Consider the following 24,560-nt stretch of genomic DNA (forward strand, 5'->3'; position numbering starts at 1 on the left):
GAACAGCAAAGGCTGATAAGGAGTAATAGGCAGGTACCATGGGCTGGCTGGCACCTGCCCTGGGCGAAGTGGGACAACTGGCTTAGTCATCACGGCCGGATAAAGGTGGGGCAACCACCCAGGCCGTCACTACCTACTTCGACCGACTCCTGCCTACAATGTAAGATAGAACAACAACAAGAAGAACAAGCAATAGGATCACCAACAGACGAGTGATAATTGCTACCACTATTTGTCGTATACGACCCCGTGAACCAACAGAAACAATCCTTACCAGAGAGTCTTGGCGAAGTTGGCGAAGTTGGCGCCTCTACTTACAAAAGATGGCATCCCTCGAGCTCTTGGAACGAGGAAGAGGAGCTCTCCGATCAAGTTCTTTCACTCTTTTATTCAACGTACACATACAACAGGTTGCCCAAGATGGCCAGGTCAAACCAACTTCTCTTCACAATCTTCCTCGCCCTTACCACCGGCATCAATGCGGCTCCTCAGGTAGGCGCCTCTAAGGTAGTCGCGCGTGCTGAGCCCGCCGAGTTCGAGGCCCAGACCAAGGCCGGCCCCGGAGGCAGCGACTTCAAGGACTCGGCCCACTTCCGTGTCTACGCCGGCGCCAGCCCGAGGGCGCCTACGAGGGCTTCGTCAACACCCTCGGCTGGCGGTCCTCTGGACTCTCCTTCAACGAGGGCTCCAACAACGGCCCCTACTACAAGACCAACGTCTACTCCGTCTCCAAACTCGAAGGCGCCGCCGGCGTGATGCACTCGGAGCAGGAGTCCGGCGCCGGCTGGCTCGAGGTCGTCGACACCTACCTCGCCAGCCCAGGCGTCACCGTCCACGAGTACGGCCACGCTCTGCACTACCACCAGCGCACCTGGGTGGACCAGGAGCGCACCGGCGCCTGGTGGGAGACGGTCGCCAACTGGGTCGCCGACACCTACAACACCTCCCCCCTCTGCGCCGACGCCCGCACCAAGCACAAGTCCCCCGAGGGCCGCACCGAGTTCGAGGTGAACAAGGTCCTTGGTGACTCCTTCCAGGTCATTGTTGACGGCACCGTCGACTCTGGTAACTACTACCAGGCCTGGCCGTTCCTGACCTACCTCACCAACAACCCGGACAACATCGCCGGTCTCGGCAAGGACACTCTCCACCAGTTGATGCTCCAGTATGAGGCGAACAGCAACGAGACGCCTCTTCACACCCTCGACCGCGTTGCCAGCAACACCACCGCCGGCGAGATCGTCGGCAAGTACTGGGCTCACATGGCGTACGTCGATATCGGCTACGACCAGGCCCAGGAGATCTTCAACCAGGCCAAGGACAGCGTCAACTTTGCCAACGTTGACAAGTCCGGCGACGGCTACAAGGCCAAGTCTGCTCGCGCTCCCCGCTACATGGGCGCCAACATCATGCCCCTGACGACCTCCGGCGGCAAGGGTGACGTCAAGATCACCTCGGCCGGCGAGTTCACCGCCCACCTTGCCATCAAGGGCTCCAGCTCGGTCCGCTACGTCCAGCTCGCCAACGGTGCCGGCTCCGCTGAGGTCGCCAGCGGCGAAGAGGCCAGGCTTGGTTATTGCCAACACCCCCAAGACTCTGATCCTGTACAACGGCTTCCAGCTCGCTAGCAGCGATGCCAACAAGGGCCTGGACTACTCCTTCACTTTGACGGGCGCCACTGTCGCATAAGCGGCGAGTCCTAGCGCGTGCCTCGTGTATCATTTTATGTAACATATTCTCTTCTCTACATACTGTCAGCCACTGGATAAGGGCATGCATATACAGACTCCAAGATACCACATTCGGTCAAGCTCGCTCCCAACTCTATGTAACCTTTCGAATCTCGATTTTGACAATCCGAGCCGATCGAGAGTGCACGTACTGGACGAAATTTCACCGCCATGACACGATTGTAGCCCACGGCGAGGATTTGACGAAGTCCAGCTCTTTGAGAGTCAGTGCCGTAACAAGGACTGCGGCACCGACAACCAAGGCCATCGGACGTCGTATGAAGCTTGCGACCGAACTTTTTGGCTTCTCGAATTGGTCGGCCGCGGCATCCCTGGGAGCTAGGCTGAGTTTTCTGCCTGCCTTGGCGTTGATGTATCCCAGGGCCCCCAGCTGGACAAAGCTTAGCCGGCATATGTGAATGCAATAAGATGCGATCCCGCCGAGATAGTCTGCTCTTGTTTCCAGCATTGCCGCGCTGTGTGCGATGATTGGGAGAAGTCTGAGCAATACCATTGAAGCCACATTCGCGAGCAGGATCTTTCGCAGTATCGGCGAGCTTGACGGCGTCCGGCCGTGGAATCGCATTAACACGGCGCTGTCGGACAAGAGCTCCGTCACTAAACCAGCGTAGATCAGATAGAGAGGTCGCCTTGGGCCTTTGCCGATGAGGAAGAGACCGAGTGATGAGAGGGAGAGGACGTGGTGGGCGATGTATTCTGGAGAATAGCTGAGGAGTGGCAGCTCAGAGGTCCAGAGATTGGCTCGGGAGGCTAGGCAAATCTTGCCGTTGGTGGTGAAGGGGCGGTCGAGGCCAAAGAGGTCGGTGACGGAGGACGTATCATTGTATGCCGCGGTGCAGATCGGTGTTGTGAGCAACGTGAAGAGGAAGCCTAGTGGGAAGACAAAATAAGGAGCCAGCTTGCGATGCTTATCCGCTTTCAACGTCATGTAGAAGTCAGGGTTGATTCGTTTGACTATCTGATGCGCACATCGGTTCACGAGCTGATAGGCAACCAGGCCCGCGACGAAGAGTACCCAGTTTGGGGGAACCATCATGTTCGGAAATATTTGGTGTAAACTGTCACCAGGCTACGCTTGTTTTCGACAGCCAAGAGTATTTATATGACAATACATAATGCAGTGGTTGTGATAGCAAGACATCCAATATTGGGGGCATCAGCTCGCTGACCGATATCTCTTTATCGGGCCTTCATGCGTAAGTTGCCTAGTGCAGGTCAGCCAACACGCGTGTTTCTGCCTTCTGCAATAGCCGGCGAGCGTCGTTGATAGGAGACGATCGGCATCTCACGTAAGCCTCTAGATGAGCGGCTGATCTGCCTTGTAGATAATTTGCAACATTACCAGTCTGGATTAGTTAATCGTAAGCAGGATAGAAACAGCGTGCTGAGATTCATCGTCTTGAGTCACAATTAGTTGGCCACACACGAGGATATACATACTGAAGTTAGGTATTACCTAGGCAGGGGTAGAAAGATCGATGGCAAGGATAGAGACTTAGCGGTCGAAAGATCCCACACGCGCTGGCTCAGAATTATACTATATCAGCCGAAACGGCCCAAACCCCATGTGCTGAGACCAGAATCCGAGGCTCGGGGCCACGGCATGTCCAGGTCTCGGCATTTACATATGGCGGCCGTCCGATCCGGAGGTGGAGGCATGGAGCCGGCTGCCGCATTCCTGAAGGCAGGAGTCTGATGAGGATGTTGGAAGTTTGGGACACGAGAGCAGCACGAGTCGATCTTGGCTTGCGTGCCATGGTCCCGCGATGAGGCTCGTCTGTAAGGATCGCGGGAGTGTTGATCTCGGGGGATTCCTTCGCCAGCTGGACAAGGATGGCGCAGGGATGGTTCTTGAACCGCAGGCGATGCTTCAACCTTGAAGTGCCTGGAGAGAGGAAACAAAACAAAGAAGCCCTGGGCCTATCGACTTCCATATTTGATCGTATTCATATGGATACTCGTACAAACACATACTGCGCCTTGTTACTCCGTAAATGCGACGAGGTTCTGAAGATGGAAAGACGTCGTGCAAGGTACGTACTGATTACGCGCCGCCCGGGCATTTCGGGTGCAGTTGGGACGTTCCTTTTCAGGTTCCCGTTGTTCGGTGTCACTGTCAGGCAGGGCCCAGGGGAAAACCTGAGGTTGGTGGGCCGTGGTGCTAATTTAATGGGGTCTTGGCGGCTCAAAGCTGTCAGTGTTCGGAGCTGCACGTGATTGGATACTCCGTAAGGATCTGCACAGATAAGGTATCCACATTGGCCGTGTGCTGCACTGTCAGGCAGTCACTGTGCAGGTGCCCCCTATTTGAGGCAGGAAATTGAGAGTTCCATCCAAATTCCCGGTGGCCTTGGCACTGCGTAGTGACTGGCTTCGCTAGAAGGGTTGGTGGGACTGGTGGAGACACACACAGTGCGGATGGGGACTAAGGTTAATTGCGGTCGAGACCTTCCTTCCATGGAGTGCATGGGCAGGCCGCAGGTTCCTTCCTTCTCCAGCACAGCACTCCAGTCTCCAGGTGTTCTTTCCTTCTCCAGTTGCCTACCTTATCCCTCCCATCGGTGCTTTCCCAAGTTCCATTGCCCGCTGGCCCTCTGCTCTTTCCTCAGCTCACTTCAGTGGCCACAGGCAGGTGCACCCCACTCATTTCAACATCTCACTCACCCTCACTTTCACTCTCACTCTCAGTTTCGCGCACTTCTGACAAAGCTTTATGACAAAACTTCCCAAGACACCAAGCCAGCCAATGTCTGGGAAAACATGATCGCCAGTTTGACTTGTCATCGCCCAAACACACGCGTTGTGTTGGCAGCCCGACAGCTCACACGGCAACCGGTGGCACTCGCTCATATCCCCCCCCCGCGGCGTCCGGCTCTCTACCGTCGTGTGATCTGCCTTGGCCGAACCGATCGGTCCTTGGCGTACATAAATAACACAATGCCCAAGCATGCTGGTTATGCAGTCAAGGCCAAGCTTGAACTTTGAAGAGAGGGATGCGGGATGCCCTGTATTTTGATTTATTATCCTCTCGCTCGCATTCTATCTTCCCTCCCGCGTGTCTGGACCTGTAACTCGTATCACGGCCTCATAAATCGTATTCAACCCGGTCCGCTGCGGTCTGACAGCTTGCCTTGCGCACAAGGCGAGTGAGCTGAGCAGAGCTGACAGCCCAAAGTGACCTGAGCTGACATGCCATCCGAGGTGGTGCAGATGACTAACTTTCGTCTTGCCTATTGAGATGAGACGCAGACACGAACTCTCGCCTCTGAGTTTTTACCGACATACAAGTTGCATCTCTACCTGCTTCTGGCCTTGGTTCTGCTTTCGATTCCGTTTGTTTGCTTGGCATTCTCCGGCACTCAATCCCTTTCTATTCTGCTGCCACCTTTGTTGCCCTTCATTGTATCCGAATAACCCTTTCCTTAAAGTTCGCGTACCTGGCCTGGACCATCCCTCCAACGGCTCTTCCCATGTGTCGGACGGCCGATCGCTTCTCATCCCAAAACCGCGAGTCAACGATCAGCGGCCACTCAAGCACTCTGTCCGACGCTTCACAGAGCACCACCGGGCCTCAGCCTCTTAGTCGCACTCAACATCAATCTCCCTCGCCGGCCCTGAGACGCCATCGCCATCGCCAAGACGCTGCTGAGCCTTAGCTCTGGGCGACCCCTGAACCCATCGTGCCTCTGTTCCCGTTTTGTGCATTCGAGGCATCGGGCACATCCACATTGAAGGCTCTCTGTGAGATCCCCTTGCCTAACCCTTCGGAGCGCAAGACGCCCGTGAGTCGTGACAATCCCTCCTAATCCCCCTCGTAGCCTGTACAGATTGGATGACGGGCAGTAAGAAGACTCCCGAGTCCCCGCGTATTTGGCGAGGAATGAGTCTTGGCAATGTTCGTTGTCGGGTAGGGATGGCTGGTCCTGTTTGAGAGAGGCTTTTTGGCGTGCTTTCTCGCTGGGACTCGTCTTCTTGGGTTGTCCTCGAACCCAAAATGTGTCTGGTCAATCGCAGTTCGTCCCTATTCGTTTGCTCCCAGCCGCCAGTGACGATTGTCCATTGACATCAAGCGGTCAACCATGTCATACATACCCCATTTTCCCCAGCCCATCCATCTCTTCGGAGTACGCAGTATGGTTCTCTCCATAGGGGTTCAGTCGGTGGATGTGTTCCGAGTTTGCATTCAACGGCCTGTCTTCCTGGGTCTCTGCTGCGTGAGGCGATCCTTCGTGCTGCCCGCTACCCTTGCAGATGGCGGAAGAGGCAAACCATGGACCGTGGGACCGTAACCGCCCATGGATGATGGCACACCCGCCCTGTGAGCCTTGGATAGAATGGATAGTCCCGAGACTGGCGGCATCCCATGAAATCCATCTGGTCTATTTGGTCCAAAGGGGGGCCCTTGCTCCTGTCGAACCTTGTGAAGGGTGCTCGAGTGCTGCTCGGCAGCGTTTTCTCATTTGCTGCACAGCCCCGATGCCCAGAAGGCCAAGACTTTACCAAGAATACCAAGACTTTGGCGGCCACCAAGACTGATTTCTACCGCGTCATCCTGTGCCCTCCTGTGGTGTGTCTTCCGTGTGTCTGTTGATTCCCATTTCTGTGTTGCCAAAAAGCCCAGAGCTGCCGAGAAAAGGAAAAAATTGGTCTTGAAAGCCTGTTTCCCCCCTTTTCCTTCCGCATCCTGATCCTGAGCTGCGTGAAGACAAAGCTGTGTTGGTTACCTTACCTGCCACCATCCCCAACTCACACCCGGCCATCGTTTATTCCTCCACTGCACCCGAATAAACACACACACACAGCTCACATCACACTTCGACCTTCGCTTCATTTCTCACCACAGAGCTTGTTCTTTTCTCATACCGTTACGAAAGCCCACTCCGGGAAATCAATCGTAGTAAATAAAATCAACACTCGCTTCCGACGACGAACACGAATTTCCGACCGATCGATCGACCGACACCTTGACGGCAACACAACGCAGCCACGCCTTCTTTTACTGCTTCTCACTTTGAGCGCCGCCCGGCCATGAACAATCACTTCTCATAGACGAAACTTTTTTACTTTTTCAATCATCGCCACGGCTTTCATTCCTCGTCACAATCGATTGATCCGGTTTCATTCCAACTCACTCGTTCTCACCCCGAACCGCCCCGACCGACAAATCGATTTAACCGCCGCTTTCACCCGATTCTGAGGGATTTTGAATTACACCTCATCTACCTTGATTCCTCACTCAGCAGCGCTCTTCATCTTCGTTCGTAGACCGGCTCTTCGCCATGGTCACTTCACTCGCTTCAGCCGCTTCGGCGGCACTCTTGCTCGTCGGCAGCCTCCCCGCCGTCAACGCGCAGTACACCATCGACACAACTGGTAAGCAAGCGGAGCACCTCTCAACCACATGATCATCGTCGCGCTCCAGCACGCATGAGATGCAGCTCAATCATCCTACAACGTTCCCAGAACTGACACTAATTTTTTCCCCATGGTCCAGACAACATCAAAAAGTCAGCAAAAATGCTCGCATACGACCTCATCAAGCAGTACAAGGGTAACCAGACTGGCGAGATCCCTGGTATTCTACCCGGTCCGCCAACCGAGCACAAGGGCGACTACTACTGGTGGGAGGGAGGTGCCATGATGGGCACTTACATCGACTACTGGAAGCTGACGGGCGACTCGGCCTACAACGACCTCGTCATGGAGGGTATGCTGCACCAGACCGGCCCCAACGCCGACTACATGCCGCCGAACCACACCGCATCGCTGGGTAACGACGATCAGGGCTTCTGGGGTATGTCCGCCATGTTGGCCGCAGAGAACAAGTTCCCGAACCCGCCGGAAGAGAAGCCCCAGTGGCTCGCATTAGCGCAGGCCGTGTGGACGACGCAGGCGAGTCCCGACCGTCACGACGATACCTGCGGTGGAGGTTTGAGATGGCAGGTGCCTTTTTCCAATGCTGGATACAACTACAAGAACAGTATGCGAATTCCCGTCCGAGCGAAGTTAGAGATTATTGGAGGCTCCGGGACATAGAGGTAGCTAACACACGTCACAGCCATCGCAAACGGATGCTTCTTCAACATTGGCGCCCGCCTCGCCAGATACACCAACAACGACACGTACGCGCGGCATGCCGAGAAGACCTGGGACTGGCTCTGGGCCGTCAACTACATTGATCACGAGTCCTGGAACGTTTACGACGGCGGCCACGTCGAGCACAACTGCACCGACGTCAACAAGCAGCAATTCTCCTACAACGCGGCCATTCTCACGCAGGGCGCCGCATTCATGTACAACTACGTAGGTTTCACCGTCTTCTGGGGCATCTTCGAACCCTGGCCATGGACCCTCATACTGACCCATCATCTAGACCAACGGTTCCGACGTCTGGAAAGGCCGCATCGAAAAGATGACAGACTCCCTCTTCCTCAACTTCTTCCCCAACAACACCGCCTACGAGCTCGCCTGCGAGGGTCGCAAGGGCCAGTGCACTGCCGACATGTTGTCCTTCAAGGGCTACGTCCACCGCTGGATGTCCGTCGTCACGCAGGTCGCCCCCTTCATGAAGGACAAGATCATGCCCGTCCTCAAAGAGTCAACGCAGCACGCCGTCAACCAGTGCACGGGCGGCGCCGAGGGCCGCACCTGCGGCTTCTACTGGAACGAGCAAGTGTATGTCGACCCCGCCGTCGACAAGACCTCTGGTGCCGGTGAGGTCATGAATGTCTTGGCTGCTGTGTCGAGTCTGCTCATCGAGGATGCCTCGCCACCTGTGACGAATATGACGGGTGGTATCTCGGCGGGTGATCCTGATGCTGGAAGTAAGAGTAAGGATAACATTGAGCCGGAACCCATCACGACGGCGGATAAGGCTGGCGCGGGTATCCTGACGTTCATCGTCCTTGCTGGCGGTCTGGGAACATGGGGATGGATGAGTCTGGGTGATTGAGAAGATGGAGGAAAGTGAGAGAGCCCGAAGACGGCATGAGATACCTAAAGTAATGGGTTGTTTGATTTGTTGTACGGATTACATATCTGGATCGCATGGCATGGCGTTCTGGGCAAACACTGCAGGAGGGGAACTTGACTAACTACCACTGCCACGAATTACTTTTCTTACTTCAACCACTTTCAAGTGTTCCTACCTTGTGATCTATGGCCTCATCGATAGGACGACGCCATCAAAAAGCTGACGGGCGTGACTTGCAAGAACTTTAATGCTCGAGAGAGACGCCCAAGCCTCAGCTACTCCCGTGCTCCCTTAATGGGACCTGCATTGAACATCAGCCTCAGCTGTCAGGAAAGTTGGACCCTGCATCGTAGAAGTCCGCTCTCGGTTCGCCTCGCCATGTGGCGCGCGCCGTCTGATGTTGAGTGGGTGCTGCAAGGGTGCCGCCTGAGGGACGAAGTCTATCTGTGGCTAGTATTGGAAATGGCGGGGTGATTGCAGAATGCTGGAAAAGTCACTTTCGTTGTTGGTTCCAAATTGATTCGGGGCAGGTGGTTCGTTTTCTCACTCATATCGGTGGACGCATTGTACCACATATCAGATATTGATTCACTCGATGACAGAGTAGTGCTCTTGCTCCTATTGAGCCATCCCGAGGAGACGGGTCGGTTTAAGGCTATGTGAGTGTGCAACCTAGGTTTTAAGCTTATTCGGGGGTCCCCATAAACGTGCCGAATATCCGTCAGGATCGCTTCCCAGGGGCTGCTGTCCAGCGACGGCGAGGATGACAATTCCAGTATGTATCCACGTAAAGCCAAGGTCAACAAGCTCAAAACTGACAGCAATTAGAACTCCGTAAAAATTTGATTGGAGAGCCGAGCTGGTCAGGCAAGGGCTATGCTAAGAGAAGCTTCGCATCTCACTCCTGACTTCAACAGGATGCAATCAACTAATCATGTTACCTACATGTATCCTGAGGACCATACTCGAGTACTATAGAACCCGAAGAAGCCAGAGTCCGAGCAATACAAGAAGATGGGTATCTGAAGCCTGACCAGAGGAAGTAAAATACGGCGATAAACTATATCTCATGTCGTTCATGTCAAGCAAAGCCAGTTCGCAAACCTCCCAGTCAATCCCATTGGATTCTTGACCACGACCTGCTCAGGAAAATGCCATTACCAAGCAGCAAATTGCTCAAAAGTTGACCATTTGAACTACGACATGTGCTCTTCAAACACGTCCTCCTTCTTGCCATGGAAGTCGGTTCAGGTTAACTGTATCAAGGCCAAGGCAGAAGGACAAACAACTGTGAATATCTATCAACCGCGGGGGCTGCTAGCGATCGGTCGAAAATGCTATTGACATCTTGTAAAGCCCTAGAACAAAAGACGGGTGTTGGTAGACACATAAGACACAGCAGTCATGAGCTATCCTAGTGAGCAAATCGTCACTATCCTTCCCCCCGCAGTTCCTTCAAATGCTCCCGGCAACTTTTCTCTGAAGCATTGATGAGAACGCAGTGATAGGAAAGTTGGATTTGTGAAGCGGCTAGCTCCTCAGCATGTAATAGTTTATTCGGTGGTGTTGCTTTCCAGAATCTAAGCTTCTAAGCCAATTGCACTAGGCCACCAACAAAACGATAATTGTATATCTGCGACCTCATCACTCCGGACACTACCATCGTGTCTCAGTACCGCCAAAAAACGGTACACTGTATGATCATTGTTCGACTTTCCTTTAGCCAATCGTGACGTGCCCTGGTGTTGGTTGTGCCAAATGTCGATTGGCGGGGCAGGGGAGAAGGAAACGGTTACCTGAACCGGTTACTCTTAGCGACAATCGAAATTGCAGTTGAAGGCTTGCTTGTATGATACACAAAGACTTGCCAGCAAGACGAGAGCCAAGTGACTCAACCTCGAAAAGAGGATACTATTAAATAAGTAAAGTATGAAATCGGAAAAAATTTCAATAGGGCGAGAATTCCAGCTTGACATTTGTTGACAAATCGTCATCCAGGTTCAAGCGTAATTGGGCAGAATTTGAAGGTTCAGGGCTGCAGTGCCTCGCGATGATCTTGACATCAAAGTCAACTTAGCAGCTCAATCCCACCGGCAACCCAGATTAGTCGCAATCAGAGCTTTCGATCACCCGAGTCGCAAATAGACAGATACCCACGCTGACTTACCGCGGCTCTCAGTCTGAACGTGCTCAGGTATTAATGAGGTCTCTCGAAACAGCCGCTGAGAGTTGTGCCGATTTCCCGCCTAGCCAATCATGAATTGTCAACACGGCTAACCCAAGTAAACGAACATCGTATACTCGCAACGAAAACCCGCTGTAACCCAGTCGCAACCCCCTTCATTTGAATTCGGCGAGTATTGCCCGCGAAAAGTAATCGTCCAAACGACCAGGTTTGAGTCCCTGATAACTCCCTACTAAGTATGAAGAGTGCAGCCAGCTCTACTATAAGATGGATGTAACCTAGCGTCTTGGCTTCTTCTTGTCTCCTCGCACTCTGCAGCTGTACTGACCTATCATTCTGATTCATTCACTCTTTTCTCAAAACAGCCAAGATGCGTTCATTCTCTTCCATTGCCGCTCTCCCTCTCGCTGCGCGAATTGTCGCTGCCGGCCAGTACGATGCGTGGAAGTTTGGCAACATGTTCACCCTGGGCTCTGATACCAGTGTTATTACCAAGGCCACTTACTTCCTTCATTTCTCCGTCCACCCCCTGCGGCACCGTCATCGCCAACAAGAATGACTCGCGCTGGATGGCGATCTGGGTTGGCATCTCCCACTCTATCAGCGACCAGAGCAACAACCTTTACCAGCCTGTTATGAACTGGGCCCCGGATAACGTTGCTAAGTGAGATATCCGGGTTCCAGCCTTCTTTGAATCATCGACTAATGACATCTTTCACAGCGGATGCTCTGCCTCAAACAATGAGTGGTGCGTGTTTGCTAGCACCTTCACCGGTTGTGAGTTTAGAACAACCCGAGTTGCTTATCTGGAAGAGTATACTGAAAGACCACAGCCACCCAGATTGCCCAGGACCCCGTCGCCATTCCTCTCAAGTCCGACGTCGACTTTGAGCGTACGTTTGAGATGCCTGTCCCTCGAGTGTACTAATACCGAGAATTGACCGTGTTTTAGTCGTCTACGATGCTTCCAAGGGTGTGACCCAGAAGGTTTGGATCAATGGCGCCATGGTCTCGCAGCAGACCGACGGTAAGCACTTTCTTCGGCCTTCCCGATCAGCGAGTTCATACTGATACATGATTCCAGTCGACGCCAGCGGCAAGACCCCTACCTACATCTACTCCAGCAACGAGTGCTACCAAGGCACCTGCGGAACCCTCGCTGGCTACAGTAAATTGACAATTTTGAGCCTTGAAGTTCCCCTTCACGGAGTCTGTCTAAGAATCCACATGCTGACTGCGTGCTTCCAGGCTGGAGCAACGTCACCGCCACCCTCGAGAAGGCCGACAAGACCTTTGGTGGTTCTCTGCAGCTTACTGGCGCTACCTCGACCGGCATTAAGACGACCGACGACGGCAAGACCTGGCACGTTGATGCCATCAAGATCAACGAGGACTACTTCTACTCTGATGGCTCGAAGAAGCAGTGCTAAGTTGCCAACGATACACCAGGGAGGGAGATCTAGCTTAGACTATCTTCACTTTAGGGCTAAACAGCCACTCCTCGACCCTTCTTCAAGCCAACTTCATCGTTGACTTCGCTTGATACATTCAAAAATAAAACCCATCATTCCAATCAGGGTGTTGGTTCACGGGGTCGTATACGACAAATAGTGGTAGCAATTATCACTCGTCTGTTGGTGATCCTATTGCTTGTTCTTCTTGTTGTTGTTCTATCTTACATTGTAGGCAGGAGTCGGTCGAAGTAGGTAGTGACGGCCTGGGTGGTTACCCCACCTTTATCCGGCCGTGATGACTAAGCCAGTTGTCCCACTTCGCCCAGGGCAGGTGCCAGCCAGCCCATAGTACCTGCCTATTACTCCTTATCAGCCTTTGCTGTTCCAACACAGGGGTACCCATTGGAGATAGTTTCGACCCAAACAGCTTGGCACAGCCCATATCAATGATGACATGTCTGTCCTGTGAATCAATCATGATGTTTTCCGTATTCAGGTCATTGAGGGCAAATCCAAGTTGGTGCAGATGTTTTATACCAGCTTTGCTGCCTTCGAACAATGAAGCTGTGTGAACATGTGGCTGACCATAACCCTCCACCCGTGTTGAAAAAGTCATTATATAACGCTTCAACAGAGTCCTAACAATGCGATCATTCTTCAATCTTCTGTAGGCACTCCTTAAACTCCGCCAGGTCTGGGTGAGGATCTTGCTGAATGCGTTGACATACTCCGATCTCTTTAAGAAAGTCCTCGGCCATTACTCAGTTCCTGCTACTTATGAGTAGACAGCAATGTTGGGTAGTCTGATCCATACGCCATTGGCAGGAGCGAAGCTTGAAGCATCGACCGCAGACGTCTCAAGTAATTACATGTACCGAGAGCGGTAGATTTAAATTTTTGGAATGCGGCGAAGACAGTCGATAGCCTGTTCCGGATCGACTTTTTAGGGGATCTCGATGCTACCGATCCAGGAAGAATGCTTGTCTTTGTCGACAAATAGAATTTTGGTGCACTTGAACTTGGTTTCCCCATCCTTATCTTCCTGGAATAATTGTCTCAAGCCAGTGAAATCCGTAAGGCTGCGTATTGCCGGCAACTTAGGCTCCATAGCTAGAGGTTATTTGTCGGGCTTGTCAATCTCTGTCCCTAACATGTAGAATCGAGGCTATTCGGTGAGGTTGACACCAAGATTGAGTTGGTCTGGCTGGTGATGTTGGAATTGTCGTTTGTAGGTAGAAAGCAGAAAGTGACACGATACAACGTGATGACAAAGAAACCTCTTTAGGCAGCAACGGGGCTGCTGAATCTCATATCGCAACCAACCAGAAGAAGGCAGGCGAGGTCAGAAGTATACGTAGCCTGAGCCTATCCGTGGTAACTGTTCATAGACGTCCAGCCGAATTAGCGATGAGGAAGCACTCACAGTCGTAGGGTAGAACTTAGAATGAGGACACCACCTCCATCACCTCCCATTAGACAAGTTGACCGGTAAGGATCGTAAGTAACGTCTTTGTGCATCGTTAATCTAGATATCTCTGTGTGTTTGTAGACAGGCCAGAAGCTTTTGGACAGAATGATTACCAGCCTTCGGCCATTATATAGACCTCCCATGTCCCTTGGTGACCATGAGCATATCCCCAACAGTGTCCGGATTCAGCGAATTCTCGGCTTCTTTCAGAGCCTGAGCGACTGCAACAGAACCCCGCTCAACGACATCTGCACCGTATGCCGCCATGATGTCTTTGCGGCTAGTCGCCTCGCGGGAATCTCTTAGCTTCACCAGTGCGTTGATATAGTTTTGCACGTCAATGATTGCATGTTGAAGTCCTTGGCCTCTGACTGGACGAAGTGTTAGCTCCGCAAGGCCATCTTAACAAATGCATCCACAAGTCTGACTTACAAGGCAACATGGGATGAGCAGCATCCCCTGCTAGTGTCACTCTACCATCGTGTGTCTTCCACGGACTGGGAAGCCAGTACTTCATTTCGTCAAGATAACAGGAGCTTCCTTCGGGAGTCCACTCAAGAGCAGAGCTGAAAGGCTCGCAGATGCCTGATAAATCTTTCTTCGCAAAGTCGATGGCTTCTTGGCCATTCAGGCTGACCGAGTGGCCGCGCCATACTTTGACCCAGAATGTCTCCCAACTGGCAACATCATTCGGATCTTCCGCGGACATGACTACAATCTTAGTTTAGTGACTTCAGACCACTTGTTGAGTATCAACCAAATACTCACCACCACAACCAGCTAGGTTCGCCGTTCCAAGCATGAGCGCACACACAGAGTGTGCTTTCACGACAGCTTTGACTTTTTCCGCATCTCCATACTTGCAGACACAGTTGGCGATAGAGTATCCTGACGGCACCGGCCGGGCCTTCTCAACTCCCACCAGCAGCTCTCGGACTTTTGAGGAGACACCGTCTGTTCCTAAGACATAATCGGCTTCATATGTGTCTCCATCTCTGAACGCAAGCTCTACCGACGTGCTGTTGGACTCTATTCGATCGAGATACTTTCCCCATCGAACATCAAGCCCTTCAGCGAGGACTTTGCGAAGGCGACGTCTGCTGATCCGCCGAGCGCCGGGAGTTGAGTTTTGGAACATGACCTCACCGGTAGCGCCGTTGTATCCGATAATACTCTCGTCCCAATCGTTGAACTCTAGGTGTGGATTGCAAATACCTTGAGGAAAGTTCTTCACAATCTGTTCTGGTAAGAGCTCTCTGAGCGTGTTCATGCCCCAGCCGATGAGGATCGACCAGTCCCGCGGCCGAGCCGCGATGCTTTCGTCACGTTCAAACACGACTACGTTGAATCCATTCTGATATCTGTCAACATCTGACGCGGGTCGGTTCAATGCTCACCTACTTACATTTTTCAGGCCTTGTGCGGCGATCAATCCAGTCAACCCCGCGCCTATAATTGCGACCTTGGGGTTGTTGTCCCGGAGCTGGCCAGAGTTGCCGTTGGTGTTTTGGATTGCCATTGCGGATGCGATCAACATGCAGCTGAGTGACTAGTCCAGCAATATGATCATGAAGGTTAACGCAAGATGTCGAAAGCACGAGAAGGAATTTTCATGATTTCATCACATCCGATTCTACGACGGACTTCCGTACGGAGAGTTCGACACGTGATTTCGCTCGAGGTGTACGACTTAAGACGATCGCATCTTCGGATGAATACCACATAATACTTACACTTCGCGCGATGGTGACGTAGCACAGTAGCATTGTTACCCCCGTCGCAATGGTCGAGAATGCCCATGAAGGATTTGTTTGCAGGCCTCATCAGCACTACTAACCGATAACGGGTTACAAACACCGGGTCTAGCACCATCACGGGAATTTGGCGAGGGGGCCAGGCCTCGCTACTCATCTCGTCGAGGAACAGGAGGGGAATTATAGTAAACCACGTTGAAAATTGTCAGGCGTATCCGCAGTGCCGAAGGGATGTTCATGCTGGGCTCGATCAGTCGGCGTGGCCCCTTACCTGTGCCGATGATGATTACAGGTACTTAAGAGCCGAGAGATAGTAAGGTGCGGAGTTTCGATTCTGTCGAACTATAATGTACAGGCTTGAAAGAAGTAAAGTCTGGAATGATACAAATGGGGTTGCGGACGTTTAATGTGGTCTAATCCTCGCCGGAGCCCTCACTTATATGATGGCTTAAATGCGATAATATCCCTCAGGTCACTTCTGAACTTTTCGACAGGGGACTCTTTCCAAGTGCGCAGGATCTCCTTCAACTTATTGGCGTCATTTCTGACCTTGGTATCATCAGCCCGCTTCGTGAAATCCCTGGCCATTTCGACTCGCATGTAATCTGCCAGCGTGGGGCTTTCGATATTCACGTTTGAGAGATCGCCCAGAATGATGGCGAGGTAAACAAGGCGTGGCTTCCAATTGGGAAACTCACGTCCCAGCTGGTCCTTCAGATGTACCCAGTGGTTGTGGTAGAGGGCATGTTCGTTTGCCAACTCGTCAATCAATGCCGAAATCTCTTTGGCAAACAAAGCATCCATGTCAGCACCCCCAGGAGGGACGGCCAACATCGCCACCTTTAGGCGGAATGTGTCTGGCAGAGCCTTGGGCTCTCGCATCGGGTCGCGCTGCCCCGAAGGAGTGCGTAACTCCTTGACTCTCGCGATGATCGACCGTAGCACGGGCTGCGTTGTCGATTGCCAGCTCTTCAACGCCTCGGAATTGTTCTCCCTCATCATCGTAGCAGACAAATTTTCGAACAGCGATTCAACATAAGAAGGGTTCACATGGCTGATAAGCCTGTGTGCAAAGTCTTCCGCGAAACGTTGGAGCATGTCGACGGTGATGCGGTCGCTCGGGTCAGCGACTTCTTTGCTCATGTGGGGTAGATGCATATGCTTCAGACAGTCTGTCCAGCCATGCTGGACCATCTGTCGCTCATTTCTGCCAAAGAGCAGCAACCAGTGTTTTCCTGCATTCGAATCTTCCAGGGTAGGATTGCTCTCGATCTTCTTTGTGATGGCTGCCATGACGGGAGAAGGTTGAACATTAGCGAGAGCATATCGGCTTAGCATCTCAAGCATTGGTCGCGAGAAATACACCCGAGTTCTTGGGAAGATCTTGAGCATGGCGGGATCGACTGGCGAGAGTGGAAGGCTCTCTCCGGGAGGCAACGAGAACCCGTTCTTCCTGAGAAACAGCTCCAGCCACCATCTGTTGTTCTCTGCGGACTGCAATATCAATCGATCTGTGATACCGGCCAGCTTTGCTTGAGAAACAGGGTCGTTCCGGAGCTTCGTATCCAGATGATAGAACAGAAACCTGATTGGAGCTGCAGTTCTATCATTTGCCTTGACCACTTCGGGCAGCTCACCATCAGCTTCTGCTTGATTCCAATCAACTTCTGTCATCGGACGCAGCTCATCGAGAGATGCTGCGAGTGGCACAGCGAGGTCCTCAATGACCATGAGAATCCGGTTCTTCACATCGGACGAAGCTGTCTCAGCCTCCAGGGTGTCGAACATGGTCTGAATGATAGCCACCCGAATGTCAATGTGCTGAGCTTTGGTCAGAAGACCGGAGAGAATATCAACAGCTGATGTGATATCTAGGAACGGCGCATTGCTCAGAAGCTTTGCGAGCCTCTTGACCGTTGTAACTTTGACGGCGGGTGAAGACTGGGCTGCTAGCTCACCACCCTCCTCCTTGGCCTTCTTGTATCTGACATGCTGTTCCCCAAGCTTCTCCTGCATGCCGAGCGAGATCATGGAGAGAAGCTTTTTCGCCTCTTTTGGAGGGATGGCGTTGAAGAATCCTGTGGTAAGTAGTTGTCAGTGCCAGGCGCTATCGCCTGGTCTGTTGAGAACAACGTCTCTAATGAGGGGGAAGGCCAGAGAGGGCTGGTCGCTGTACGCTAGCACTTTGATAAATTTCATAGCCAGTTGAATGCGAGCATGCGTTGGAGACTCTGATTTCTCGTTGGCAGCTACGTTCTGGAGGATTTATTGCACAACCCGTACAAGCAGTGCTGGCGGGCCAGACTTGATGATGTGCTCTACCCAGGCCTCGTTGCCGCGTCGAAAGGCTTCGTCAACGGTCTCAAGAAAGTCCTGATCCAGGTAAATTGCCGGATATCGAACATCGACCTTTGATGGAAATGGGTGCTTCAAGACTGAGCTGTCGGAGCCATGAATGGCGTTGAGAGCGAGGAGAAGGGATGCGAAGTATGCATCTACACTTTTCCCGGGAAGAGGCTGTGAGAATTGGCTTGCGTCCCAGAAATTGGGGCCATCCATGGGCGGAACTTCCTTTGCATCTGTCCAAATAGACGTCATCCAAGCCGAATCATCACCCAAGCCAATGTCGGCACATCTCATCATCTCGTCCAAGATCGCCACCGGGATTTTCTTGCTACCTAGCTCTTCAAACTCCGTGTGACTGGGATCTGGATTCCATTCTGTTGGCTTTTCTGGATCCTCGGCTTTGGGAAGCGAAGGCTCGGTTCGTCGCGGGAATTCTGCTTTGATGTCCATGGGCAATGAGACGCCCGCGGACTCAAAACGTTGTTTCCAGAGCCGTGGAGCTTCAATCTTCGTCATTCTCGCTCCGCTGAGGCTGTCGACTGCATGACGCCAGGCTTTACGAGTGCGCTCTTCTTGCCGAGAGCTTTCTTCCCCTCCGTCGACGTATGATTTCAAGGCAAAGCTGTATTCGTCCACAAACCGACCTATGGCTTCCCCAGACTCTTTGTCCTTGGGATCTCCGAAGACAACCTTTTCGACCCTCTAGGACGTAAGGCATAGCATCGATGTTCTGCAGGCCTAAGAATTTGTCCGGTAAGAGGGACTGTACCGGCAACCCTTTCGGCCAGGGTTCGCCCCAAGTAAGGACCGATGGAAAACGCCGAGGGCGATGCTTTTGCCATAACTCGTCGCGTGCCTTGGCTAGCCTGTCCACGAACTTGTAGGCGTGAGACCGCTTGTCGCGTGCTTCAAAACAGTCCCCCACGGGGTACAGCCCATCTGTTCCGTCAGTGTAGAGCTCGTGATGGCTGGGATGAAGCACGAGAGTCTCTACTTCAACCAAGAAGTCCAAAGTTGGCTGCCAAACGATCTCATAGATCTCAGCATCGGTCAGCTTTCGAGCATCTTGGAACTTATTGACTAGTCGCAAACGTCTTTGAACCACAGCTGCAGGCAATTGAACGACGGCTTGCCAGTCGTAAGCCTGAAAGCTAGGTTCTCGAAGGGACATTGATGCGGTTTCCAGCAGCTGCATAATGATCTTGTTCGCAGACCGGACAGACTTCGCGGCATCGAAATATGGCTTGCCGGCATGAGAAGCCACTTCAATTCCGCTGAGTAAGTCTAAGCCCTCGGCAGTCTTCATGGCCCGCTCGGAGTAAAGATCCCTCACTGTAAACACGTCTTTGTTGAAGCGTCTCGCCCAAAGCAGGTTCTCTGCGTAGAGGTCCAATGAGCCCGCCGCGATGGCGAGGTTGAGTGTTGACCGAGCCCAAAAGGCTCTGCTTTCCCAATCGCGGCTTGATGATGCCTTTCTTCTGCGTCTCTCCAGATCTACGTCTATTTTGCTGTCAAGAAGTGTATCCGGGAGGCCTGGAGCCGGTAAACTCCGCAAAAGAAACGCTTCGAGTACTAATGCGTCACCGTTGACCGAGGAAAAGTCTTGATCATGTTCAAAGACTGAACTCTCCGTGGGCTCGCACGAAGACTTTAGGAAACGTCCGTCAGGGAAAGCAGTCATCAAGCGCGGAGGGACGCAAGCCGATCATCGCATCCGAGCGTTTTGACGAACAATCTTGCTGGCCATGGTCCCTTGATCTTCGAGAGAGAGCTGTTTTCGTTGACCATAGCGTCGTCGATGTCGAATTCGAAGGCAGGTAGATGTCGGAGCATACGTCGAAATAATCGATAGGATACGGCCGGCTTGACAGCACATAGATGCGGAACGATCTGTTTTGCCGATTGCCACCCTGTCTCCGGCGTAAGCCTCAAAAGCTCGATCAAGTGCTGCTCAACCTGCGGCCGCGTCGAACGGGTATGCTCCCAGAACTTGATGACATGGAACATGATACCAACAAGGCTATCATCCAGCATCCTCTGGAGATCGGAATGCCTGCTGATGAGCCGGACGAGAAGCTCAAGGATTTCGAACGGGAAATGCTGCTGAGTGGCTGTTCTACGTCGTCGCAATCGTCTTGCCAGGGGCAAAGCAATCTGATTGATGAGCACGTCTGGCGTGACGGGCAGCTCATCGCCGGCGTCGAGAAATTTGAGGAGCACCTCCTTGGCGAAGCTAAAGTTGTTATTGATGAGCTGTGTCCACGTGTCGGCATCGAATTTGGCAGTAGGAGATTCTTTGTTCGAAAAGATGGAGTCCAGGAACTTGGCTTCGTAGAATGTTGGGTGGTTGCGAAGTAAGTTAGAACGTTGTCTTGCTGTCCATTTGGGCGATGTCCCTTCATGCTCGGCTACTCGATCGATCGTGCAGGCCGGCAGGATTCTCCTGTAATGAGATAATAGCGGCCTTGCATCTGGATTTTCTTTGGAAATCGGCATTCCGGTGCCGAGGATGGCGACCAATTCTGTCAATTTTGCGTGTCTCTGCGATCGTCCACGTGGGAGGGAAGCTGTACTGGTGAGGCCGTTGCATAGCATTTTGACCTCCCTGACGCTGAGACCACTCATTTTTGCTGCAACCCCTTGAGCACCACTTGCGGCATCTCATACGGGAGTCATCGTTTCCTCTGATCGCATGGCCTTGAGGAATACCCGGATGGCCGCATGTCTTTCGTGCGTGCTCCCCGACTGACTGAGCGATGCTATGATCGACTTCGCATCGTCGGATATAGGGATCCAGATTGAGAAGATGCTGTGCGGGATGGAACCTCGCACGACTGCATCATGCAGGTTGAATGTGATGGATGTCGGATCGGCGACGTTGGCTCGAAGCTCTTTGAGGTATTCGGCAACCTCCTTCGGAGTGCCATTCCGAAGAGTAGTATGCCTGATGGACGCTGAGTCTGCCATCATTTTCGATCTATGAACAATTCGGGCTGTTGCTGTCGTATGTAAGTGACAGATGGTTGTGGCAATCCTTGAGAATCGCTGCGGTGAGAGCTTAGCACCAAGCCAAGGTGTCATGGTGGCGGGGTTGAGGGGGGAACAGAGCTTAAATCATATTGGAACTTCAGCTTGAGAAAGGTTTTCTTCGAGTATGGATCTACCTAAACTAAAGTCCCGTACTTAAGTATTTACTGATCCTCGCGTTGGTTCGAACAAGTGAGATTGAGGCCGAATTTGGCCTCATAGCCGAGGCCGCTTTGCCGTGAACTTGATGGGCCGTATCGATACGGCAAGGCATCAAGCAGTGGTTGATCCCCCAAGCTACTCCTGATGCGGGCTGATGGGACGATGGGACATGTTGGTGATTGTGAATCTAGGGACTTTGGCCTTGATTGGGCTGGCCCCGGTTGTTTGCGGAGGCGTAGCTGTGGCATTGCTTCTGCCTGTTTACTCACAATTGCTCTAGAGCTCTAAGAGGATTCGAGAGGTGTCGAGAGGTTGGTGATCGACAGTGAGTGATTCAAGTGCTCTTGTTGGTATTGAGGGCAAAGTGTGGCCAAGCCAAGTATTACGCAGTGTCCTTGGCATCAGCAGCAGCAGCACCAGCTCCCTGAAGATCAGACAGCTTTCGACTTCGACTTCGACTTTGGACATTATGTAATCTCTCTTTGAATTGCCAAGAGAGATGAGGGAATGACTAAGCTCCTTCAAGTCGGCAGACGGGTCCATAGCTGCATGCTGATTCGTGCCCTCATTCAACTTTCCCCAATGATTCCGGCTTCACGCGAGTCACAGGACGAGCTTCCCTCCTCCCTGATGGCTGGTGCTTGGCGGGGACCCTTCAATTAAGTAGACTTCTTGTCAGTGATTCGCAAGTTCCAATGTTTTAGCACTTCCATCTTCAGCAGAGCTGTCTGCTCTAGGGGTAGCGTGTTTGTATCGTCAAAAAGTCATCAGACCAGGCCGCTTTGATATTGGATCTCATCTCGACCCCAGCCCCAAAAGTCACTCCGTCGAGAAATAACGCGTGTTCCTCTGATTCAAAGTTTATCGCTTGCTGCTGTCCGTCCAGAGCACTTTAGCTCTTCACCGAGATCGCCAAAGTGCACCCGGGCTCCTCTCACCTTCCCCTCACCTGGATGGAGGATCCTCAATCGCTACGTCCAAAGCAGGCCGCCTGTCTGGTCTGCCGCCGAAGCAAGATCAAGTGCGACTATTCTCCGCATGAGAACAAATGCAAGAGGTGCATTCAGCTCGACACTGAGTGCATACGACCTACGTTCCACGCCGGAAGACAGAAGGGAATCAAGAAGTAAGGGCCCCCAGCTCCGCCCCCGTCTAATGGTGTTGAGACCAGATGGCCCCCCATGGCCGAGACAACCCCTCCGAGTTGCACCGCAACTCCCCCTCCACTCTCTGATGTCGTATTGACCATTGGTCGGACGTGTAATAGCAAGCGAAAGGGCCTAGATAAAGCTCTATATCAGATAGAGCAGGCCATCAAAAGAGCCAGAACCGGTGAACACAACTCGGAAGATGACAAGGCCATCGGCAGTCTCCAGGCGCTCCTGGAGGGCTCTCGAAATGCTCGGTCAACTACCGCCTCCTCTCACTTAAGGCGGGGTTCATCGCATTTCAACAGCCCCAACCAACCCGACCTCTCATCTGACGATGATGATGACCTGGATAACACCCCAGACAGCAACACTTATATGAGTTTGCATCATCACAATGAGGAGAGCCTGGCAATCGACGATGCCGAAAACCCACTTCAACTCCTGGCGCGCGCCTCGAACCTACAACTTTCGCCCAAGCCCATCAGCGGCCTGTCGCCAAAGCAGCCAGGTCCCCGCGCCGGTCGCAAGAAGCAGGTCGAACAACCCGACGGGGACTTGGAGATCCGATCCTTCTTCACCTCTGTTCGCGTCAACTTCGATGTCGGCGATGACATAGATCCCATCACTATGGGTCTTGTAACCGAAGAAGAGGCAGAATCACTATTTGCTTTGTAAGTGACATGCCTCCACCGTCGATGAGAGCCTTGTCAAGCTCACCATTTAGCTTCCATGGCAAGCTTGCCCACACCCGATGGGGGCTTGATCCCAAGATCTACACTCCATCCTTCACCCGTTCGCGCTCTGCCTTCCTGTGCACCTCTATCATGGCCGCATCGGCCCTGTTCCTTCCGTCCGCTGGTGCCTTGTCCAAGAGACTGTCAAACCATTGCAAGACCCTCGCACATAGAGTTATCGCGAACCGACACAAGTCTGTCGAGATTGTGCTTGCATTCATGGTCAACGTTCCGTGGATGTTTCCTGGCCAGCATAGCACTGATGATGAGACTTGCTGGTATGTCAACATGGCTGCCACTATCGCCATTGATCTGTCCTTGAATAAGCTCCTCATCCCAATGGAAGTTGTCGGTTCCGGCTTCAACATGGCATTGTCCCGTGGAGACTGTATTGATCCTCGGACTGCGCTGGCCATGGACGGCTTCAGCCACATAGAACATACCTCTGATCTCGGACAACGTCTCCTTCGTCGCCGCGAGCGCTGCTGGATCGCACTCTTCGTTCTCGAACGAGGCATGTCTCTCGCTCGCGGCCGGCCCTATACAGTACCCATCACCCGGGTCATCAAAGACTGCGACCAATGGCATCGGTCCAGCATTGCTGACCCCATGGATGGTCATCTAGTCTCGATGGCCGTTCTTCGCCGAGACCTCGACGGACTACTCAACACTGTCCGCGCGCTTTGCGACGGGTCGCAGGGAATATCCACCGACGGCGGTCTCATCGCCCAGTCTATTCAGAGTGCCATTGAAAGATTCTTCGATCAATGGCTGACCGAATGGGGCTATGCCATTGGCACAGGCCCCCAACGCCGATTGCCTCCGTACGTTGAGATTCTCGTCACCCACACGCGGCTCTCGACGTACGGAGGCGTCATCAACCACCCGACCGCCCCGATGGAAGTCCGACAATTCTTCCGCACGGCCGGGCTATCGTCTGCTGTGACGGTCATGCGAGCAGCGATCCAAGGAGAGTCGCAGCTCCAGTCGATCCCGAACAACACGACAATCATGGTCTCGTTTGCAGCCTGTTTCGCGCTGACTCTGAGCGCCTACGCCACAGGCAGCTCGAACTTGGCGCCTAGCATTCGAAACCTCATTGAAGAAACGGCAGATGTCTTGGAACGTATTGGCTCTGCTACGAAGCACAGAAATGGCTTGTCCACACTGTACGGAAAATATCTCAGACATATCGTCAAAAAGGCGGCCACGGCCATGGATGGCCAGCCTCAGACGAGTATGCATCCCGACCCAACTATCCCTCGCAGCGGTCCGCTCGAAACGCCCTCATCAGCCGTTGCAGCCTCGCCTCCCGTCAACATGGGACCACCAGTCTCGCAGCCACCCTATATGGAGTCGCAGCTATGGCCCGGGACTTTGCAGTTCTCTGCCATGTCTGACGATCAGATTGCCGAAGTTCTCAACCAGCCAGGCAACGAGTTTGATCCCTCATTCGCGGGCTTATCCTGGGATGACATGAATAACTTTGACTGGTTAAGCTGGCCTAACCTGACAGAATTTGGGTTCTAGAGGAACACCCTTTGGTTCACCATAT

The 24,560-nt window shown here is 52.8% G+C and overlaps 10 protein-coding genes across 10 annotated transcripts; 4 read left to right on the plus strand and 6 right to left on the minus strand.

The window, feature by feature from the left end:
* Window positions 1–420: 420 nt before the first annotated feature.
* On the plus strand, window positions 421–1,689 carry BDP81DRAFT_464754 (uncharacterized protein; the record flags this gene model as incomplete). Its single annotated transcript, XM_060594190.1, has 3 exons — window positions 421–597; window positions 633–1,527; window positions 1,568–1,689. 3 exons carry the CDS (start codon window positions 421–423, stop codon window positions 1,687–1,689), a joined length of 1,194 nt encoding a protein of 397 aa, XP_060440185.1.
* On the minus strand, window positions 1,653–2,784 carry BDP81DRAFT_464755 (uncharacterized protein; the record flags this gene model as incomplete). Its single annotated transcript, XM_060594191.1, has 2 exons — window positions 1,653–1,699; window positions 2,028–2,784. The coding sequence occupies 2 exons, from the start codon at window positions 2,782–2,784 to the stop codon at window positions 1,653–1,655; spliced, it is 804 nt and encodes a 267-aa protein (XP_060440186.1).
* Window positions 2,785–7,030: 4,246 nt separating this feature from the next.
* On the plus strand, window positions 7,031–8,703 carry BDP81DRAFT_330517 (family 76 glycosyl hydrolase; the record flags this gene model as incomplete). The annotated part of the gene is made up of 4 exons (XM_060585405.1): window positions 7,031–7,124; window positions 7,246–7,731; window positions 7,810–8,054; window positions 8,125–8,703. The coding sequence occupies 4 exons, from the start codon at window positions 7,031–7,033 to the stop codon at window positions 8,701–8,703; spliced, it is 1,404 nt and encodes a 467-aa protein (XP_060440187.1).
* A 2,576-nt stretch (window positions 8,704–11,279) lies between these two features.
* Window positions 11,280–12,339, plus strand: BDP81DRAFT_464757 (uncharacterized protein; the record flags this gene model as incomplete). The annotated part of the gene is made up of 7 exons (XM_060594192.1): window positions 11,280–11,429; window positions 11,464–11,573; window positions 11,631–11,686; window positions 11,743–11,802; window positions 11,862–11,936; window positions 11,994–12,077; window positions 12,158–12,339. 7 exons carry the CDS (start codon window positions 11,280–11,282, stop codon window positions 12,337–12,339), a joined length of 717 nt encoding a protein of 238 aa, XP_060440188.1.
* A 1,509-nt stretch (window positions 12,340–13,848) lies between these two features.
* Window positions 13,849–15,597, minus strand: BDP81DRAFT_501765 (putative monooxygenase; the record flags this gene model as incomplete). The annotated part of the gene is made up of 5 exons (XM_060595541.1): window positions 13,849–14,202; window positions 14,264–14,542; window positions 14,600–15,202; window positions 15,233–15,380; window positions 15,565–15,597. The coding sequence occupies 5 exons, from the start codon at window positions 15,595–15,597 to the stop codon at window positions 13,958–13,960; spliced, it is 1,308 nt and encodes a 435-aa protein (XP_060440189.1). The 3' UTR covers window positions 13,849–13,957.
* A 420-nt stretch (window positions 15,598–16,017) lies between these two features.
* BDP81DRAFT_398719 (uncharacterized protein) lies at window positions 16,018–17,616 on the minus strand (the record flags this gene model as incomplete). Its single annotated transcript, XM_060588497.1, has 1 exon — window positions 16,018–17,616. The coding sequence occupies one exon, from the start codon at window positions 17,614–17,616 to the stop codon at window positions 16,018–16,020; it is 1,599 nt and encodes a 532-aa protein (XP_060440190.1).
* A 234-nt stretch (window positions 17,617–17,850) lies between these two features.
* BDP81DRAFT_398720 (uncharacterized protein) lies at window positions 17,851–20,556 on the minus strand (the record flags this gene model as incomplete). The annotated part of the gene is made up of 3 exons (XM_060588498.1): window positions 17,851–18,633; window positions 18,701–19,439; window positions 19,664–20,556. The coding sequence occupies 3 exons, from the start codon at window positions 20,554–20,556 to the stop codon at window positions 17,851–17,853; spliced, it is 2,415 nt and encodes an 804-aa protein (XP_060440191.1).
* BDP81DRAFT_112311 (uncharacterized protein) lies at window positions 20,441–20,966 on the minus strand. Its single transcript, XM_060581495.1, has one exon. It carries the CDS (start codon window positions 20,899–20,901, stop codon window positions 20,593–20,595), a length of 309 nt encoding a protein of 102 aa, XP_060440192.1. The 5' UTR covers window positions 20,902–20,966; the 3' UTR covers window positions 20,441–20,592.
* A 93-nt stretch (window positions 20,967–21,059) lies between these two features.
* Window positions 21,060–21,535, minus strand: BDP81DRAFT_438080 (uncharacterized protein). Its single transcript, XM_060591285.1, has one exon. It carries the CDS (start codon window positions 21,366–21,368, stop codon window positions 21,123–21,125), a length of 246 nt encoding a protein of 81 aa, XP_060440193.1. The 5' UTR covers window positions 21,369–21,535; the 3' UTR covers window positions 21,060–21,122.
* A 538-nt stretch (window positions 21,536–22,073) lies between these two features.
* On the plus strand, window positions 22,074–24,535 carry BDP81DRAFT_330715 (uncharacterized protein; the record flags this gene model as incomplete). The annotated part of the gene is made up of 3 exons (XM_060585439.1): window positions 22,074–22,246; window positions 22,388–22,942; window positions 22,996–24,535. 3 exons carry the CDS (start codon window positions 22,074–22,076, stop codon window positions 24,533–24,535), a joined length of 2,268 nt encoding a protein of 755 aa, XP_060440194.1.
* Between the last annotated feature and the right edge of the window lie 25 nt (window positions 24,536–24,560).

This window comes from Colletotrichum phormii, assembly GCF_030913505.1.
Source record: "Colletotrichum phormii strain CBS 102054 chromosome Unknown BDP81scaffold_25, whole genome shotgun sequence".
Taxonomy (NCBI): Eukaryota; Fungi; Ascomycota; class Sordariomycetes; order Glomerellales; family Glomerellaceae; genus Colletotrichum; species Colletotrichum phormii.